The sequence below is a fragment of the Siniperca chuatsi genome, linkage group LG19 (assembly GCF_020085105.1).
Source record: "Siniperca chuatsi isolate FFG_IHB_CAS linkage group LG19, ASM2008510v1, whole genome shotgun sequence".
Classification (NCBI taxonomy): Eukaryota; Metazoa; Chordata; class Actinopteri; order Centrarchiformes; family Sinipercidae; genus Siniperca; species Siniperca chuatsi.
The window spans coordinates 13974598-13995134 of record NC_058060.1 but is presented as its reverse complement, the minus strand read 5'-3'; the positions used below and the strand labels follow the sequence as shown (position 1 = coordinate 13995134).

The 20537-nt window shown below is 38.8% G+C and overlaps 3 protein-coding genes across 7 annotated transcripts in view; 1 reads left to right on the top strand and 2 right to left on the bottom strand.

Moving 5' to 3' along the window:
* Positions 1-11044, top strand: part of dok6 (docking protein 6) — a 45168-nt gene extending 34124 nt beyond the window's left edge. For both annotated transcript variants that reach the window (XM_044176548.1, XM_044176549.1), the window contains 2 exons: positions 862-967; positions 8165-11044. In XM_044176548.1, the coding sequence (XP_044032483.1) occupies positions 862-967; positions 8165-8319 (261 nt within the window). In that variant the 3' untranslated portion in view covers positions 8320-11044. The remainder of the gene's footprint in view (positions 1-861; positions 968-8164) is intronic.
* Positions 11045-11837: 793 nt separating this feature from the next.
* cd226 (CD226 molecule) lies at positions 11838-17479 on the bottom strand. Of its 4 annotated transcripts, XR_006375769.1 has the most exons (7): positions 17296-17474; positions 15747-16055; positions 15144-15572; positions 14591-14687; positions 14429-14474; positions 13642-13696; positions 11838-12113 (listed from the first exon to the last, which is right to left on the bottom strand). XR_006375769.1 is itself a non-coding variant. In XM_044176544.1 (6 exons), the coding sequence occupies exons 1-6, from the start codon at positions 17357-17359 to the stop codon at positions 12922-12924; spliced, it is 1071 nt and encodes a 356-aa protein (XP_044032479.1). In that variant the 5' UTR covers positions 17360-17479; the 3' UTR covers positions 11838-12921. The 4 variants fall into 4 exon arrangements, 3 of the variants coding, with proteins under 3 accessions (XP_044032479.1, XP_044032480.1, XP_044032482.1); XM_044176544.1 differs by lacking the exon at positions 14429-14474 and having other exon boundaries at positions 11838-13038; positions 17296-17479; XM_044176545.1 differs by lacking the exon at positions 14429-14474 and having other exon boundaries at positions 17296-17472.
* Positions 17480-18731: 1252 nt separating this feature from the next.
* rttn (rotatin) overlaps positions 18732-20537 on the bottom strand; it is a 35041-nt gene continuing 33235 nt past the window's right edge. The window contains exons 47-49 of the mRNA XM_044176543.1: positions 19322-19425; positions 19009-19078; positions 18732-18892 (exon numbers count right to left, since the gene is read on the bottom strand). Of these exons, the coding sequence (XP_044032478.1) occupies positions 18813-18892; positions 19009-19078; positions 19322-19425 (254 nt within the window). The 3' untranslated portion in view covers positions 18732-18812. The remainder of the gene's footprint in view (positions 18893-19008; positions 19079-19321; positions 19426-20537) is intronic.

Sequence of the window (20537 nt, the reverse complement as noted above, 5' to 3'; positions counted from 1 at the left end):
TTAAAAAAAAAAGTGTTTTAATTTTAAAAAAATGCCTTGTTTCTCTGTTATTTCAATGGTTTCTTCACTGTCACTGGCTGATCAAACAAGCATGTCATTGAGGCTGTTTACAGAATTATTTTTAGAAAGCAATGAACACAAAAGCAATAAATCATGATTTTCACACAAGATGTTCACACACACACACAGGAATACACATTTCTCTGTAGGTATTGCTGCCTGGTCAATCCCCAAAGTAATGCCTTGGACGAGGAGCCCTCTGACACCCCACGGTCTTGGCCTCCACTCCCTCCTTCCATCACAACACCTGTCTATCCCTTCCTTCCTCCCTTCTTCCTCCCTTCCTTCCTCCCCTCCTCCCCGCTATCATCTGTATTCTTTATTTATGTAGGCCTGCCTAGTGTTTGATGAGCCTTGACCATATGGCCATGCTCTTGGACCCCACTATTGGGAACATTTCCAAATGCAGCATTTACCCTCAGCTCTATAAATCACACAGATAGCTACACAACACTGACCACTCGCAGTTGCAGAATGGGTGAAACAGTATGTTAACTAGTAAATACAAAATATTGAAGTATTTCATATATTTCAAGCCATAGTCTGGCTTCAAGATGAAGCCCTTTGTTTCACACTGCATTTAACAATCTAAACCACATCATCCAGTGTCACAACAACATCATAATCCCGAATGAATCCTCATCTCACCGCCAAACAGCCATCCATGGAGGAAACATGCCATTCAACCTACAATATACCATACTACCCACACGCTCTTTGTTTACTGACATACCCAGAGCAGAGAGTGACTGAGAGTGACAGAAAGTGAGAGACACTGTAAGCTTTCTCTGTCTGTTTCAGATCCACTCCAGAGAGATGCTAACCAAGTCCATCTCCCTGCCACGCAGCGCCTACTGGCAGCACATCACGCGTCAGAACAGCGTGGGAGATCTCTACAGTTACCAAGGTACAGGCATGGAGTTACTAATTATCATACGCACGGTGTTGCTATTTCTTTACCTGCTTGTGTCAGGGGTAACGTGTGGAGCGCTTTGGATGAGGTGAAAGAAAGACAGGTGGGGAAACAAGAAGACAGAGATGGGGGGAATATTGTACCTAGCGACGGAGGAATTGTCACTTTACATGCCTGCAAATATCACTACACTGATTTAGTGAAATAAAGGGTTTGGTTGTCATGGGTGACAGGAATTATGAAATTAATCAAATTATCAAATTTTATTTCCTCATTTTTTTCAATTTTATACTAAATATATACAATATTATATACAAAGCAATAAATACAGACACAACATAATTTAACATAAAACAAACACACTTTCACTTTCATCTAACTGTCATCCATTACTCAACCAAAGAGAAACAAAAACAGACCGTAACAGAGCTGTGTTACTCCATACATGTTCCCAATCATTGGGAAAGTTTACCATAAGAAATTATGTCAATGTCCGAAACTTATTTCCCATTAATAATGATGACCTGATGATGTTCCAGACATTAAACTGACTCCATATTTCCAGATTTCCAACAAACTTGAAAAAATGTTCCATCACCAAGTAAGAGGTGTCGCTGACTAATATTTGAGACTTTTTTCATGTTTGGCTTGCAAACTTAGTCTTGTGTAATGCAGACAAGACAGGTGCCTGGGAAAATTAAATCATGCAGACACTGTCAGCATTAATGTTATTAGCCACAAGTCCAACAAAGAGAGACTAAGCAAAAGCTTCTTCACTGAGGCCGTCAGGAAGGTGAACTCTGACATCTGAAGCACATTGTCTTCAGCGAACCGCACTGCCCTGCACATTTGCATATTTGCACTTGTGACAAATGTACATTTGACTTTTTTTACATGTATTTATAATTTTTATCTCACATTTTTGTCCTTTATATTTCTTTTTTCTAATCCTTATTTTTCACACTATACTTATGAGCACGCCGCATTGCATTTCATTTCAAATGAATGTAACAAATTAACCTTGGAATCCTTGACCTTCGCCAGGCATCTGATTCACAATATGAAACAACATCTTGCTAGAGCCACAGGCTACAACAGCCAATCAAAGCAAAGCAAGCAAAATCTTGATAATTGATATGAGACTTGGACTGGTTTTTGTCCAGTCTGCCTCCACTTATCCCTAATTTGAACTTCTTTTGTTGATAAATTTTTTTTTAATTTTTATAGGCAATGAACTTATTTTGCATTGCCTATTTAATCTTTCTTCTTGTTCTTTTTTCTGTTTTTCATTTTTATTCTCTGATTCTTGACTTTATTTTTCAAGGATGTTTTTAATCAGTTGTTGATTGCTCCAGGTGTTTGTAATTTGACTCCTCTTATGAAAAGGCTCAAAAGTAAATACCATTACAATAAAGCATGGTTTTAAACAACTAATAAAAGAGCACTAGAGCTGGTAACATGCATCTACAAATAAACCTTCCAAATATAGAGTCATTTCTATAAGAATAACATGGAAACCTCTGCATGCCAAATTAAATGTGTTTAGCTGAAGTCTAGACTCAACCCATAATAGACCTGTCCAGATTCTAAGTTTCATTCTTCAGTTTAATCATAAAAGAACTTGCTGTAAAATAGTTTTGAAGTCAGACCAGTGTTTTTTTCCTGTTTTTAACATTTATTTTCTGTGATGAAACAGAGACGCTGACAGACAGACCCATAATAATTATCTAAATAAAATTATGAAAGACCAAAATCATTTGTGTGTGTTCTTGAAAGTAATTTCTATTTGTGTGTGTGAGGGAGAGACGGATAAATGTCACCCCAGATACATTAATATTGCAGCAGGTGCCTTATAGCGTTCAGACTCAGCACTGTATGTCCTCTGTGTGCACTTAATATACATATAGAAAGGGTGTGTGTGTTTGTGTGTGTGTTAATGTCTAGATGTAGACCAAAGGCAGAAAGGTGATTAGCGGGCTGATGAGATTTCACTCTGTCTATGGTATTAGCTGATTAGTAGACTTATCTGAGGATTATGGGCCTTTTGGCTTTCACTGATAGAGCGAAACAGAAAGCCAGGCAAAGATGAAAGTCGCTCTGACGTCATCATTTTCTTTTGAAAAGCTGAGGCTGGATTTTGTTTTTTTCATTATCATTTAATTGTGGCCTGATAAGCTTAAAAGCAAAATATGAGTCTTCTATTCCAAACACCAACATTTTTTTTTTTTTACTCACATACACTAAACAGAGAAGCGTCGACCACAGGGTCATTATTTATAGGCCCAGCCTCTGTAAACTCTCCTTTTTATACTCTTTCTCTCCAAACTCTGGTGAGCAGAGGAGCTTCTCTCTCTCATCCATCACCCTGGCATCTCCACTGGTCCTCCCACACTTTCTCCGTGTGTCTGTCCAATTCAGAACAACCCTCCACCTTCTCCTGCTCATACACATTCAGCGCTACCATTATCTCCCCTCCTTTCCTATGAATAAATTGAATGCATCGGTGTGTTTGAGGACGCACACGTGAAAAGGTCTCGTCGTCAGACAAGGAGGACGACAAGGTGATTCTGGGGAGTGACGGGAGTTTAACTCCTGTTGTGACACGGGATGTTTGGACTGTGAAAGGTGTGTCAGGAGACACACATCAGGTTGGTGTAGCTTTTCACATGCCTGCAAGCAATTCTTAGATGAGGAGAGCCGTATACAGTAATTGCATTGATTCCTCATTGGTAGAAGGTCTCCACCTCCCTGGAGCTCTTTTACATCCTTTGTTCTCTGTGCTGCACTCAGCAGAGAGCTCTTAGTATAACCTAATATGCTGTAAATTTGAAAAACACAAAATACACACTGCTTCTTTAGCAGGGATGTTAACGAACATGAATACATTATTCAGATATGAACAGATCATGTATTCTGAACAGATACAAACAGCATCCAGATTTTTTCAGTAACATCTCACCAAGCCTCAACTCACTGACTTATTACAGGATTGATTCAATTAACAAAGGATTTCTGGTGTCCATAGAGGATAAATGTCAATAAATCTGTTTAAAAATGATTTTTTTTAAAAACGGCACAAATAACTTCAGATCTTGGCTCATATTCAGACTTTGCCTTCAGTATCAACAATAACCCAGGTTACTGTAGTCTGTTTCAAAGCAACATGACTTTCATGAGGCACATTGCCAAAATATAAATAAATAGGCTATAAGCTAAAAACAAGGATTAAGCTAACTGATGTTGCACAGGTGTTATTTTTACCTCATGATCGGATATTGAAGCCTTAGAGTGACTTGACAGGTGGACAGCTATGTTAAGTTATTTGATTAATTTAGGTACATTGTTACAATATTATGTCATAAATGTTATTTTGTATATTTTGTGTACAGTTGAACTTGTTAAACATATGAAGAAATAAATGGCATTAGGAACAAATTTAACACATTAAATTGAAGCAATCTAGAGGATTTCTAACAGCTTCTGGCACAAATTCATACTAATTACAAAAAATATATATTTTTGTGAAATAAACAGGTACAGATTGTAGCTTTGAGTTACATCCTTAGTCTCTAAACACATGTACATATTTAGTATACAGTGGTCATCGCTGCAGGTTAACTGTTTAAAATGCCAAAAGTGGTACAGTTCGAGCAAATCTCTTCAAGGAAATACAACTTGAAAGATCACCTCATGTGAAAATATAATGTTTCCAGTTTATAGTAGTGGGTGTTTGCTTCAACAGCAATTCAGAAATAGATACATCAATTTATTTTTCTGTAATAATGATAATATTAGCAAAAATGATTTGGGAGTAAATAGAGGTAAGAAATCAGGAATTTGGACCATGATGGCTGGCTGCGTTTGCTCCTTGGCTGCATCACTGCGTGCATGATGAATATCCAATCAGCACAGTCAATTTGCTGAGTCATGCTCGGGTTGCTTTCAAATACCCTGCGGATCCGGGGGAATAATTAAGGAACACAGTTTCCTGTCCCGTTGAGGTTTATTCACCTATTTGTTTATTTCTTTGCCTCAGTTAACGTTCAGTTATTTTGATATATTTCAGATCTGCTTTTTATTATAGCTGGAAAGGTCTCAAAAATACATCCCAAAAGCCTTGTTTGCCATAATTGAAAGTAATAATTGTCAAATGTGTTTTGTTCAAAAGAAACTGAGTGGATGTAGAAAAAACAACACTCAGCCTTGATCATCTTGCCATATGAAAGAAAATTCGGCCCCCAAAGAATTCACATTTCTTAAGTAAAACCTATGATGGATATTTTAATCACCAGAAACTATACGCTAAGACAATGTATCTGCCTTCTACTGCGTTCCACTGCTACTCTCCTAATTTTATTCACTCTTTTGCATTTCAGTGATACTGCTGTGTTCTCTGAGTTTGCTGATGCATACAAAGAAGTGCACTTTAAAGTTTTTGAGTTGAACAAGCAAGGCGCCATGCCTGTCGGAAATGGTTCAATTACCAACTCTAATAGTGGAATGGAAAAAGGACAAGAATGCTTGTATTTTTTCTTGGACCCATTTTTATGTAATTTTTTTGCCATTTCACACTCTCACTTTTTCTCTCTCTGTCTCTCTCTGCATTTCATTGTGCTCCACAGTTTAGTGCCGTAGCATTAGCAATTCTAATGGAATGGAGCGCTGTTCTTAGTTTGATCGGCTGGGAGTGATACGAGGGGATTTTACAGAGAGGGAGCAAATATCAAAGGCACAGGGACAAGATGATAGGGGAACAGGAGGATAACACTATCTTATCTGCAACAGGCGACAAGGCATATAGTAGATGTAGATGCAAAAACTGAATCCCATGAAAAATTCATTACAGCCAGGTAAAACTCAGTTCAAGTGTTTTGGTCTCTTTCTGGTGGATGCTTGAAAAGTTTTTAATCTCAGTCATCAGCTTTGCATTTTTTGAATCCAGACTGAAATTAACTGACCCGATCTTTAGGCTGCGTTGGATTGATCTTTTATCTGTTCCAGTGTGTATTGTTGCTCCTGTGGCTGGTTTACTACACAAAAGACACAAAAGCTGGATGTCAGCAGCCTTGCATAATCCAGAGTTTTTGGTACACGCAGCCTCTCTTTCTCTGGTTACAGCTGTTACTAGGATGCCATCTGGGTTATCGCACTGTGAGGAAGGAAGGTGCAGACAGGTGCGTGTGCGTGTGTGTCTACATGCATGCATGAATAGCTGCTTGTGTATCCGGGGTCCACCATTGTACCTGTCAGTGTGTGTGTGTGTGTGCCCTCCCTGCCTGCCCTGTCTGCTCCGGCCCAGCAGCTGCCACCCCAGGCCAGATAGGATGACATGACCTTCCCTGGTAATGAAAAGGCACACTGACAAATCACTGTCTGCTTCTCACAGGGATAAGAGAGGAGGAGGGATGCTGACTCCATCTTCTCTCTGTGTTTTTAGGACATTTTTTTGTTTTTTTGTGCGCGAGTGTGTCTACATTCGTGTCTCCTGTCCGAAAGCGTGGCTCTCGCATCACACAACAAACACAGCTGTTTATGACTGAGGAGATGATGAGATCTGCTTCACCCTCTCTGTCTGCACCGGGCTCCCTGCCTCTTTTTTTTTTTTTCAGCCCAAATTGGCCTTGGTTGAGGAGAGGGATTGTCTTGGCAAAGATGTGAAAAGGATATGCCTGGTTGCGCACCAGTTGTTTCAGCAATCTATTAAGTACAGCGGGGAGGGGAGAGAAAGTGTCCCCCTTTTTTTAACCTGCAGTGTTTTTTTTCCAGAACACGGACTGAGCTGCATTTAAAACCTTAAGCTGGAGCCTTATCTCATTTTCTCTTTATTTCAGGGAGTTGTGGAAGGGAAAGACTAGCAGACAGAAGTGTGTGTGTGTGTGTGTATATGACTCACCTGTTATGGCTGGTACTGTTTTGGTCTCATCCTCACACCCACACCCACACCAGCCCCTCTGTGCTTCCTCCTGCAAGCTGTTCCCTCAACTCACACAGGAAAGAGCTTTTTCTTGTATTTTTCCTTCTCATTGTCTTTCTCTACTTGTGCATCACTTCTCCTCACACACATTTCTGGTTTTAACTAGACTCGTTCTTCTCCCGCCGTGACTCTGACATGCATTCACACACCCACTTGACATTGATTGCCAGGCTGACTGGGGTCATGTTTTATATTCCACGTCGTGGCGAGTTGGCAGTGCGTCTTGCGGCCTGAGTCTGATTACCTTTGGTGGCAGCATGGCTGGCGCTGCTGGCTACACACACAGAAAGGGCTGTGTGTTCGCTATATTTTGAATGATTTGCACAACTTAAAATCATATTTGGTAATCAGCACTTCAGCAAAACCAGCAGAAGAGAAAATGATCTCTTTGTCGATTTTGTCAATGTGGCTGTGGAAGCTTATAGAAAACAGTCAAATTTTAATTTGTTAATCAAATTTCAATTAACCTCTGCTGGTAAATTGATTTGAAATGAATGAAATGTATTGACATGCAGCAACTTCTCTTAGCCAGCTGTATTAGTAGGTACCATATATGCTATAGGTTAGAGTTGATTACTGTGTTGCACCTACTGAAATATTAATCAGCGGCCACTTCCTCCTTGTTCGGTGCATGATCAGCATCCTGCCAGCCACTTTATCCTCAACCTACCTTGCCGTGCACATCTCCAAACAGCATTCTAATATATTATTAATGGTCTCACAGTTGCACAGAACAGCCCTCCACCCACAAGTATCCATTACTCCCTCTCAGTGCAGTTAACCAATATGAACTGTAGAACAAATTGGTCCAATTAATTTAAATTAAGGTGGAGAGGGAGAGAGCAGGGGAAAGAGAGGAGACAGCAGACAGTCCAAAAAGATGAGACAGTGTAGATCACTCTGAAATGAAGTTGTTGAGGTGAAAGGTTGATTTTCCATCACAACTGTTAATATTCTACAACTTTATATTTTTGTACTATTAGAGAACCACCTTTGTCAGAGGGCTTTAAAAGATCATTGTATCTAAATGAAGAATGACAGGATTATTCTTGTAATCTTCATTTGTAAAAAAAAAGATATCAGTAGCTAAGCAACAGTGGTACCATGAATATATTGTCTTAGAAAACAGGACATATTGTTTTGATGTGAGGTCCAGTTAAGTGAAACTGAAAAGAAGTGCTCCACTGACTCTTTCTTCACTTTTTTTTCCCCCACAGGCAGCGGCCTGACAATGACTTTCATCCCTCGAGCACAGACGTTCCCCAGCTTTCTGTCTGATGAGCCAGAACGGGAGGAGAATCAGCACCAGGAAGAGGCACCATCGCCCTCTAGTGGCTGTGAATCCAGTTGCAGCCTGAGACCCCTTCAATGACAGAGAATTGCTCCACCAAAACTGGACACTTTACCCGCTAATGTAGAAAGGATGTAGAAATATGTATAGTGACATGTGTAATATATAATTTCCTGGTGATACTGAAACAATAGTGTCAACTGAAGAGTGAGCAGTACATGAAAAGGATCCTGAAAAGGAAGATGTACTTCTTTTGTATGTTGTGTGACAGCAGCAGTAGCTTCAAAGATTGCACCAAAAATCTTGTAAGTGTAATTTTAAAGTGTTTTATGTTGTCATTATGCTGTTAAAGCCAGCACGACCCCCTTTTTAAAATCACTGCACTACACCTTACAAGAAATGAGAGTACTAACACACAAAGGTCCACTGTAAAACAATGTTAAAAAAGGCTTTTGTTCGTAAATCAGGCTTATTCCAACAATGCTCCACCTTGGCAACCATTTCAATTGAAACTCCACCATTTTTGACACACAATCCTCCCATTCTTACTGTACTTCGCACCATCTCAAGAATGTGAAATTGATCAATGCCTTACACAGAAACAGCTTGACTTTGATGGCAGTGATGAATCAGCTAAAGCCCTTAATCGGTTACAACCAGCAAAGGGAAAAAGTCATTCAGAAATGTGCTTCAAGGATATAGGAGTGGACTGTCATGTCAGAAATGATAGAATGCAACCTTCTCACAGCCTCTACTTTAAACTGCCAGCCCTACATTACACTAGCAGAGCAATTTGGTTTTTAATGGCTTCCTAGCTCTTCTTCAGCCTCATATACGGTATATGATAACTGGTTCATTAGCTAGAGCTAGAGCGAGAGAGAGAGAGAGAGAGAGAGAGAGAGAGCGAGAGAGAGAGCGAGAGAGAGCGAGAGAGAGAGAGCGAGAGAGAGCGAGAGAGAGAGAGAGAGAGAGAGAGAGAGACGCAGGGTGTTGGTGACCTGATGGGGCAAGTTATGCAAGGCATAAGTAAACTGACTCAGATGTGAGTTGTGGCAAAAAAAACCCCATCATGGTCATTTTTGCCCTGCTGGTATATGTCCATACAAGATCTGTACAATAAATATGACGCTACAACCGGCAGTTAGCTTAGCTTTGCACAAAGCCTGGAAACAGGGGGAAACAGCTAGGCTGACTATGTCCAAAGGTAACAAAATCCAATGCAAGCACCTGTAAAACCTGATGTGACATAACATGACATAAAACCTGTTGTTTTTACACTTGGGGTTTTGTATGGAATAAACAAATGAGACATATTGTGTAAATTTGTGAGCTTCAGAGTTGGTGGTAAGCCGATTTTGTTACCTGAGCTAGCTGTTTCCCTCTTTTCCAGTCTTTGTGCTAAACTAATTAAGCTAACCAGCTTCATATTTTGCATACAGACGTTGGAGTGGCATCAATCTTCTCATCTAACTCTTGTCACGAATACAAAAAGTGTATTTCTCAAAATGTTGAACTAGTAATCCTTTAAAAACTAATAAAATGGCTGATCATAAGCATAAACAATGTGATTAAAAACACAATTTCTGACCCAGTAGCCTGACAACTACCTTATTTTTAAGAGTGGCAGATACCTTATACCATCTTGTTTTCCATCCATTATCAACAGTATGAACTAGAAAGAAATTATATTAGTGGTCATTGTCAAAATCAGCAGAAATCCTTTCTCTAGAATGTGAGTGAAACTTGTCACTGAGTACATGGACGCTGTGACGACGATGTTCTCTGCATTGTCCTCCTCGAGTAAGAAGTGCCTTCAGACACAGACTGCAGAGTGTGAGACCTAACCAAAGCATCGTCTCTGGGCTTTGAGTTTGCCATTATGGACAGAATTTAGCTCTGTACCTTCAAAACATTTTGAAAAGTCTTAAGTTTCTCTGAAATATTGTAGACCCAGCTGTGAAATGCCATGTCTCACCCGAAATACTTAGCAAAACCTAACCAGAGCGCTTCTAGAAAGTTAAGAATAACACTTCATCTCTTTAAAATATCTGTGGTAAAAGTGGCCACTTTGTTACATGTTTATGTCAAAGAAAGGCACAAATCCAGAAAATTCCAGCAACAACTCTCAAATCAAAAAGGATTCCAATGACAATCAGTTTGAGGCAGCAAAGCAGTCTTTTAATGTCAACTTAGTCACTTATTTTAATGTGTTTTTTGTTAATATTTAGAAAATAGTATGTAGAACTGGAGATACAAGTACAAGGACTTATTTTGTATTGAAGTTAAGTTTTGCAGTAAGTCACTTTATTTTGTATATTAGTATTTAAAAGAGCTCAACCTTCATATTAATTTGAGCCTCAAACAAAGTGCCGTCTACAAATGTGTCTGCATCACAGAGCCCGTAGTAAAATATGTAGAAAGATAGCTGTTGACATTTCTGGCCACATTTCTGCCCTAGTTGTCTTGAGTCTTCGCTCAAGTGTGGTTAATAAATGTATGTAAAATAGTTCCACTACATCTGGACCATCAGAGCCGTACTAGCTGAGAAGACTGGAGAAAGTTCTAGTTGAGTGTTTTTATCATTTGCAATTTTTGTTGTTTATTGTAGGTATGATGTGTCATCATGATTTCTGTTATTGTTACTAAATGATTGTGTTTGTGTCCACCACGTTTTGTGTTCTGTTACGGTCAGATTATATGTTAATAGCACTTTGAATACATTAAGTGTAGGACTACAGTTTTCACTAAATGTACATATGTAATGTTTTTGATGATAAAAAGGTAATAAATTGAATGTTCTATCATGTATCAGATTATTTTTTTATGCCAACGGGAATGCAGAATTCAAGGTAAGTAACATTAATTTAAAGGAATTGTTCAGCATTTTGGGAAACACGCTTATTCGTTGTATTGCCGAGAGTTACATAAAATGTATGTAAATATGAAGCAGGATAGGCAAGCAGCACATTAGCTTAGCTTTAGCACAAAGTCTAGTATCGGGGCAAAACAGCTAGCCTGGCTCTTTCCAAAAGGTAACAAAATCCGCCTACCAGCATAAAGTAAAATTTGAAAAACATGTACAAATGACAATTAGTGGTGTTACGGAGGGTTACGTTTTGTAATGTTTTTCTTGGATGGGCACAGTAACTTTTTGTAGTCTCAGCATGACAACCTCACGGTGATGAGAAGTTTCCAGGAAGTTACTGCTCCTAGCCAAGACAGTCTGGCACAAAATACAAATTGTCATTTTTACACTTTGTTTTTTATACGGATTAAACAAACGAGATATAACGTGTTGGTGAGCTTTAATGGTGCTGTTCCCTTTGGACAGAGCCAAGCTAGCTGTTTCCAGTCTTTGTGCTAAGCTAACCGACTACTAACAGTAGCTTCATATTTACGGCACATAAACGTGAGTGGTATATTAAAAATGTCAAAGTATTCCCTTAAGAATTCAAGCACTAACTTTAAGATAAAGGGCCTTCCATTTCGTGGCAAATCATTTGATTTCCTTAAATAGTTTACTCTGCAGTTCAATGATTCTTTCTCTTTTATGTTAGTTTCCTCTTTTCACACTTCCACATCACAGGAAATCAATGAGGTAGTGGTTATGCACTGTTTTATTTGTATACATGAAGTCATTCACAGTCACAAATATCAGTTTCAGTACTGGTGGTCACCCAGATATTTTCACAAGTATCACAGTCAAATGTAGCCTACAGTTGTTTGCTGGAAACAGCAAGATGAGAGAACGAAGGCAAAAACTTGTGATTCCGAACTATATTGTCCTTTTATGTTCCACATTTCTACCTTGTCCACATTTGTCTTGTTTCCTAACAGGATAGCCTGAGTATCCATTACTGCCTCTGCCTCCATTTCTATGGAGATAAATGAGATTACACATAAACAACCCACAGTAATAGTACTACCATAAACCGATTTACAAAAGCATATAAGCAGGCTTAGAAATCATTAAAAAAAATAAAAATAAACACAACATGAAAAATAATAGATTATCATAAAAAAAGACCCAAAACATTCATCAATAAACAGTAGATAGACAAAGTATAAGTAGCTATAAACTAAAGCCCAGGATTAGCTAATTAGAGTTTAGCTTTCATAATAAGAGCGTGCTGTAACTAGAATGCAGCCATCCCAGACGGAGAGCCCTTTGAGGAAAGCAACAGTCTCAAGTGACGGTACAGTGCTGAGTGACTGCTTTTCTTTACCATTAGATGATTAGACACCATTGTCAAGCTTTGAATGGAAACCAGGAGGGATGAAAGTAAAAGGAGAGCAATTACACAGGCTTTTGTCAATCGTTTTACTCGGGGGTTAGAGAAGTGAAAAGAATGATTATACAGGCCTTTGTCTGTTCTTCTTGCATGACGGTTACTGTCAAATATTGTTTTGCCCAAAACAAATATTTCCTCAACAGTAATTATGAAGTACAAAGTACATTTAATTAGTGGGAGCAGGGCTTGACTCAAACAAACCTGTCAGCTTCCTGAGACTTACATGAGCACCAGCTTGTCATCTCATTTCAAACCACAGTATGAATATTAATCAGTGTCAGTGTGATCCCTGCATCTCATTAAAAAACTCAATCTGACAACTGTCAGATAAAAAACTACACATTCACAATATGCAGCACATCATATTTATGTATGTTCATTTATCATGAAGCTAACATTTGGTTTTGTGTGATCGTACAGTCTGTAGGTTGACATAGACCGGGCAATGTTTTATCTGCCTGGACTTCTTCTGCCTGGGACACACAGAGATGTTCTCATAGAAGTTTGGCTGTGAATATGTGGTAGATTTTATTAGTATATGAGGTGTTAGACAGGGACATGTGACAGCTGATAATGTAATGACTGAAGCAGTGGCTTGGCAAAGTAATAAAATGTCCCTCTGAATGGGCTCAATCTGAAATATGCTTTTTATGATGATATGAAATTACATTACACGGCTGTTATTACATCAAAAAGGGGCAATACATTTTATTCAAGTATTTCATATAATTATTTTTTATTTAATAACAGAATGGTCTATAAGGAAATAGGAGTATCACTTGACTTTAATGAAGTAATCATTACTTACTGTTACAATTTTAATTTCTAAGATATAATATTACATTTTCAACCAATTCCATATTTTGACAAGCTGCTTTTTCAAATCCAAAAGCCATTAAACTGTCAGTTATGGTAAAGCAGCATTAGTTAAGTATCAGGGTATACAATGTGTCAGGGCACATGATGACATGATGTGCTGTATCAAACAAGGTTAATAGTAAAGTGTAACAGGTTCATAATTAAGTGCATGTCTGAAGAGAAGGTTAGGGAGTGCCCTAAAAGTGTCAAGTGTAAAGACAAGAGTAGATATGATGAATAATGTGAGGCTCACCTCTCTCTGAGATGGGTGCAGTTTGACTCTGTACTCCTCTCTCCTTTTCTTCTTCCTGTGGTGATTATTGGACAGAAGTCAACAAATAACACGGGAGGTGCAACCAAAGGACAAAAAATGTGGGACTTTTTAAAATTTTTAAAAATCTACAAGTTTAGGTTGCAAGATAAATCAGATGAGTCATGAGATGATTAAAGGCAGGAGAGCAGAAAAAAAACATCATGTCTGCTAGAAAAAACTGTATTTATCAGACTTCCCTCCAGGTTTTTTTTTTAAATGAATCACTTATTTTTGACATTTGTTTTTTTAGTGAAATGTTTCTACAACTATTGGATGGATTGTCATTCAATTTGATACAGATATCCTAATGACTTTTCAGCTGGCACCAACAGCAGGTCAAAGTTTTCACTTGTCTGCTGAAATATCTCAACATCTACTTCATAGATTGGCACAAACTTTGGCACACATACTCGTGTCCCACTCAGGATGAACTTTCCTCTTGCACCACCATCAGGTCAACATTTAAATGTGTCAAATACTTTGGTTTATGACCAAATACTTGCTCAGCTATAATGACATTACCATCAGCATCCCCTGTTTGGTGTGAATTAGCAAATGTTAACATGCTAAATTCAGATGGTGAGCACGGTAAACATTAACTGCTAAACATTAGCACGTTAGCATTGTCAGTGTGAGCATGTTAGCATTCTGGCATTAGCATTTAGCTCAAAGCAGAGCCGCTAGCGTGGCTGCAGACTCTTAATTTTGTTGATGTTAAGATACTCACTCAATCATATCCTATTTGATTATGTCACTCAGCCCTTAGTTTCAAACTGCAAAGATCCAAGCACTTTGTGTCAATGAATAGACAGACTCATATTTCACAATCAAGATTAGTTTGGGAGTTTTGTTTACTAAAGATATCTGGAAACCCACTGTGGCATCTTACCTGTGCCTCTCTGCTAGAATGAGGATGACAATGAGTAGAACAAGCCCAGCAGCTGCAGCCCCGATGTAAATGTACATCATGTACATGGATAATCCACCTGGTTATAAAAGTAGAGAAACATTATGGAGGAAAAAAATGAGCAAAACAGCAATGGTTTTCTACTCAACGGGGCAGTGCGGTGTTATTCGTAGTTGTGGTGATTGACAAATGTGTTCCCGACTCATTGTTTGCTCATGACAGATAGATACATCACATTAAAGCATACAGTGCGCACACACACACACACACACACACACACACACACACACACACACACACACACACACAGCTAGTAACAGTATTCAGAGACGTGCCACGGGATGTTGTGGTTTGACATGAACATCCCAAGCATTGTTTTATTGTATTCATTATGTGTTATCAATCATTTTACTCTCTGTGAGACATGTTTGCACCCGTAAATCATTTTAAGTATGCGAAACGATTTATCATCCAGTCATGCCATATACAGTCCTATACGTGTATGTTAACTACTACACAATGTCTGTCTTTGTACCTGGAGTGGGCACAGCGAGCAGCACGGTGGTGGTCTGCACCCCCGCATCTGTGCTGAAAGTACAGCGGTAGAAACCGCCATCTTCCTGCAGCACACCTGTCAGATGCAGACTGACATCCAGGCTGTCTGTGCAGCTGACGCTGCCCCTGTCGCTGTAGTCTTCGACCACCAGGCCCCCTTCCACCGTTTTACACACTCCAATAATGCCCCAGGGCTGGCCATGCGGCATCTTCTCAAAAATGACCTGGTTCACGGTGCCATTGTGCTTGTGGTTACAGCTGATGTTCAGGTTGTTGTTCTGCTCTGCTACCAACTCTGTGTCCGTCTTGATGACCTCGGGGGTGGGGGGCTCTGTGCCATCTTCTTCTTCTTCTTCTTCTTCTTCTTCTTCTTCTTCTTCTTCTTCTTCTTCTTCTTCAGGGGGCTCATCTGTAAACACAGGAAAATGGAGCACACACAGGAAACAGCGCGTCAACGAAAGAAAAAAAAATCTAAATGCGTGATGGAAAGAATGGTAATCTATAGTTTCATTTCCAACATCTTTTTTTTTAGCGGGTGCACGGTGATCAAAATTTCCACCTCATTTTCTGCCGTATCTTTTACCTAAATCTTCCACATGTATGTTCCTTGTCCAGGGGCCTTGGGGGAAGGTCTGCACAGAGCAGTGGTAAAGCCCAATATCCTGGTGAGTGACGTTCCTCATGGAAATACTTCCATCCATGTGACTGTTCCTCAGGAACTCTATCCTCTCCCGGTAATGGTGAGAAAAGGCCACTCCATACTCTGGATGGAAAACGGCTACCGGATCCTTGTCTGGTATTTTGGTCCAGGACACCATGCTGAGGTTGCCGTCCCAGGGGCACAAACAGCCGAGAACCATCCCTTCCTCCAGACGAACTGTAACAGTTTCTCCTAAATTCACCAAAAGTTAGCATTGGATAATGCCTCATTTGAACATAAAATTTCAGAAAACTTGGGAGTACAAAAAACTATTTGATTACCTTAATGTAAGTAGCCTAATCAACTGGGGAAGTTTCATATTAGTTACATTTTTTTTTACCCTATTCACCGGTTGTGTCTTGCAACATGTCTGGATTTTATCTTTAAAGCACGGTTTCCCCCCCTCATACTCTGAATCAGAAATCTCCACTTCAGTAGCATTTACATACATCAAACTTTACAGTTTTATTCCTATCTATATTCTGAAGGTTTTTACAGAGGGGTTCGTTCATATATCTATAGCAGGATTTGTATAACATTTTATTCCTAAAAACATTGCATTTGCATGTTTAAAAATCAGAAAACCTGTAATACAAAAAATAATTGTCTTAATGTAAGTAATCAACTGGGGAAGTTTCATGGTGATATCTATTAGTTACATTTTTTTTTTTACCCCATACACCTGTAGTGTCTGGCCTTCTGTAAAGGTGCTAACTGATAAGGAGTTTCCCCTCGGGGATCAATAAAGTATTTGTGATTCGGATTTCTGATTCTGAAATCAGTAAATCTAAATTACATACAAGAATAACTAGTTGTTTGTAGGATTATATTTGAATTTTTTCACATGTATCAGTTCAGAATCATAAACTTCTAAGAAATTATGTTCACACCTATGCAAAGAGGTAAAAGAAAAAGAAAAAGCCATGTTTCTGTTCTACTTGAAGATTACCACAGCTATTCACTGCTGTGGGGCCATCCCTCGGGTAATGGTAATTAGGCTAATTTGAACCAGTACACATAAACACAACTGACAATAGTTGGTGATCAAGCTTCCAAGTTTTCAAAGCCTTTTATCCGAGCTGAATGACAACTGATTTCAAGTCCAGTGATGCCCTTGGGAGAGTTCTATTTAGAATAATAATGTTTTCAAAACATACAAAAACAAGCTTTCCTACCATCTTTGCAGCCAATTTAACTAAAAATAAATTCTGGAATAAAGCAATGTTTAGTTTTAATTACTGATTGTGAATTAAAGATTAAAACCTGATGAAACTACATCACAAATATTTAGGTAAATTAGTTTTCAGAGAATCCTGAAAGACAAGTGAATGCCACTTTCAACACAGTCAATAAAAGTGTTACATGACACATTGCCATTCATGAAAATTAATCTACTAAAAACTTTAAATATATATATATAACGACTCCATACCTTTAAGAAAAGGAAGAAAGATGAGTACCACGAAGTACCAGTGGTCCTTTTGTACAGCTTCCATCTTGCCCCACCGAGGGAAAATGAAAGCTGCATTGATGAGACGAGTGGAGAAGCACCCGAGCTGCACTTCCTCCTAGCTCTCTGGCTGCAGAGAAACACTTGAGCTACTGGGGCACACTTCATGGTAGCCCACTGTTAGCTCATTCCAGACAGAGGGGCACTTTATCACCAGGGCTGGGAATGGGAGGCAAGCTTAGGGCATAATGCTGCATGGTGGGATCCATACTGAAGTTTTCTAAATTGTACCAACGTTGCCCTCATCTACCTGAAATTCTGCAAACTATAATGTTTTCATCTTGTATACAGTAGTTTTTATACTTCAGCTAGGACTTTTGAGTACTTTTTGGGCATCTCAAAACAAACATTTATGAATAAAGAATGTAAATCTTGAATTTAAATAAATTTTGGTTTATGAGAAGGTTTTTAGCTATGCTCCACCACTTTGGTCCAGAAATATCTGGACAATATCGACAACTATATCATGGATTGCTATGAAATTTTGTACAGACATTCATGGATCCCAGTGGATGAATCCTCCTGAGTCAGGAAAAGCTGAGGTATCATCCTAGCTTTTTCTCTAGCGCCACCATGAGGTTGACATCTGTGGTTCAGAGTGAAATATCTTGACAGCTATTGGATGGATTAAAGGTATTTGCTACAGATATTTAAGGTCCCTTGAGGATAAATTTTAATTAATTTGGTGAACTCTGACTTTTCTTCTAGCACCACCATGAGGTTCACATTTGTGGTTTTTATTTAAATGTCTCAACGATAGATTGCCATGAAGTTTGGTACAGACTTTCATCGTCCCCAGATGATGATTTGCTTTTATTCCCTGACCTTTCATCTAGCACATCATCGGGTTCTGTTTATCCATCATGACATGCAAAAGATATTCCCATCAGCCTCAGTTGTACTTTGTGTTTAGTGCCAATGAGCAAATGTTAGCATAGTAACTAAGTAAACTAATATGGTGAACAAGGTATACATTATACCAGCTAAACATTGACGTACTAGCATTTTCATTGAGAATGTTAGCATGCTGATGTTTGCAATTAGTTTAAAGCACTGCTGTGCTTAAGTACAGCCTCACAGAGCCGCTAGTGTGGCTGTAGGCTCTTAGTCTAGTTGTTTCCTGTAAACGAAAAGGTTTTCAGTGTCTGTGAAAGTTTTGAGTGGAAGTTCTGTTGGTTATCAAGCAACCAACCCACCCAAGGTGGTATGGTGTGGAACAGCAACTTAACCCCACCACAACCACAGTCACTGTGTTTACAACCACAACACTATATTCCTACATGACAACAAAGGCACGACAAAGTGATAACAGTTGGTACAATTTGTTTGGGTGAAATCAGACAATACAAGACAGTAGCTAAAATCTGCCACTTTAATATCAAAATTAATTAATATTGATAAGTATAAAACATCATACAAAACAAACAATATACATACAATCAGTTATTTAGCAGCTGGGAGAGGTTTTCAAAGCACTTCAACAGGTAGGTACTCATAGGCTCCTGCTTGTTCTCTGCATCTGCGGTTTATAGAGAAAAAGCACAATTGTATATTAATGGGACATGCAAAACCTAATGTTCAAATTCAGCGCCAGGATAGGTAGATATGTCTTCATCAAAGTCAATAAATGCATACCCTTCTTAGAGATGGTATATGCCTCCTCAATTCTCAATCGAACAGAGGGACACTTCAAAGTAGTCTTGGCCTTTAAGGGGAAATTAGAAAGATTAGGAAGAGTTGTGTTGATGAGCCTGAAATCAGCAGTTAATTTTTTTTTTAGATTAAGATCTGGAGATAAAAAAGGTTTGTCATCTCTTCTGTATGTGAGAAAACAATGAAGCTTTCAAGCGGATTTATTTATGTGACATATCACTAGCCTGTAAATGCACTGTCACTAAAATAAAGTTTTAATGCTTGGATGCATGTGTGTGTTTGTGCATGTGTGTACCCTCTGATTGTTATGGAGCAACGCCCAAAGTGCAGAAGCTCCCATACAGCGGGTTTCCATCTCTTTACTGTCCAGACAGCATAGCAATACCTTCATGGCTTTGTCTGGAAAAAACATATGCAGACAATCAGAGGTACAGTTCATAAACTGTAAGATAGCCATCAATTTGCTGGAAAAATGCTGGGGAAAATTTCAAAATGACAAGAACAGTAACCATTAAAAGGATTCTAGGTATCAAAACACAGATAATATATTAGCATATATAAAACTGTTGACCTTGATAACACAACATATTGATATTTTAGGTGCAATTAGCTGATGAACTAAACAGACAATGTTTTATAAATTTTCACCACACTGCCATTATCTGGGGAATTTCCTCATGTCTCACTGCCACATTAGTTTAAAAGAATTTGACAATGGCAATGTAGGTCATACAGTATCACTCATTTCATATAAGATGATTGATTAAGATCACATTGTACACACAACACACACACAGACAGACACAGGAAATGTGTGTATCTTTCCACAGGAAACAAAAAACAATGTCACATGACAGTTTCCACCCACGAGGTCCTACAACTCCCACCTACAGCTTGCATGCATGGAGGGACACACTCTGTCTTTTAGTTTTCTTTTTAGTCTCCACGACTTCCTCTCCTTTCTTCATCTACGTGTCTTAGAATCATTCACCTTCATACACCTGCTGCATTCTTCCTACTTTCCTAAATTTAAATGCAACTTGCTCTACAACATAGAAGATACTAAACTTAAACTGTACTCACAATTTCTATCAGTAGCTTCAATTAGGATTGTCCAATCTCTTATCGATAACACTGATTAGTTCCTGTTCTGAAACCGACAGCTGATGCATCAGAGATGAAGAATGATCCCTTTTTTAAAGCTGTGTTGAGTGTTTTTTGAACACTGGGAGAAAAAAAAAAGATTCCAAGAAAAAGTGTCAACAACACAGTTTTGATATGCACACTGTGTGTACAGTATATTCTTTTGGGTAATCCAGATACAGAGCAACATGGGCATCCCATTGCACCTGATGAATTTTAGTCCAATACTCACTCCCCGTTTGGCTCTAGTTTCATGCTCCTGACAAAAAATATCTGTGACTCTTAGCTTGCTAGATGCTTGACTTTCTCCACAAGCCACTCTTTACGTACCTCTGACGTTTCATGCTCGGCAGACAGCGTACAGTCGG

Bases quoted from the DNA above. Each gene is read 5' to 3' on its own strand.
- cd226 (XM_044176544.1), bottom strand. From the start codon at position 17,359: ATGGAAGCTGTACAAAAGGACCACTGGTACTTCGTGGTACTCATCTTT. The intron at 14,688-15,143 runs GTACAAAGACAG...TTTTATAACCAG, and splicing joins GCTCGCTGTGCCCACTCCAG to GTGGATTATCCATGTACATG. The intron at 13,039-13,641 runs GTGAGCCTCACA...ACATATTCACAG, and splicing joins TGCACCCATCTCAGAGAGAG to CCAAACTTCTATGAGAACAT.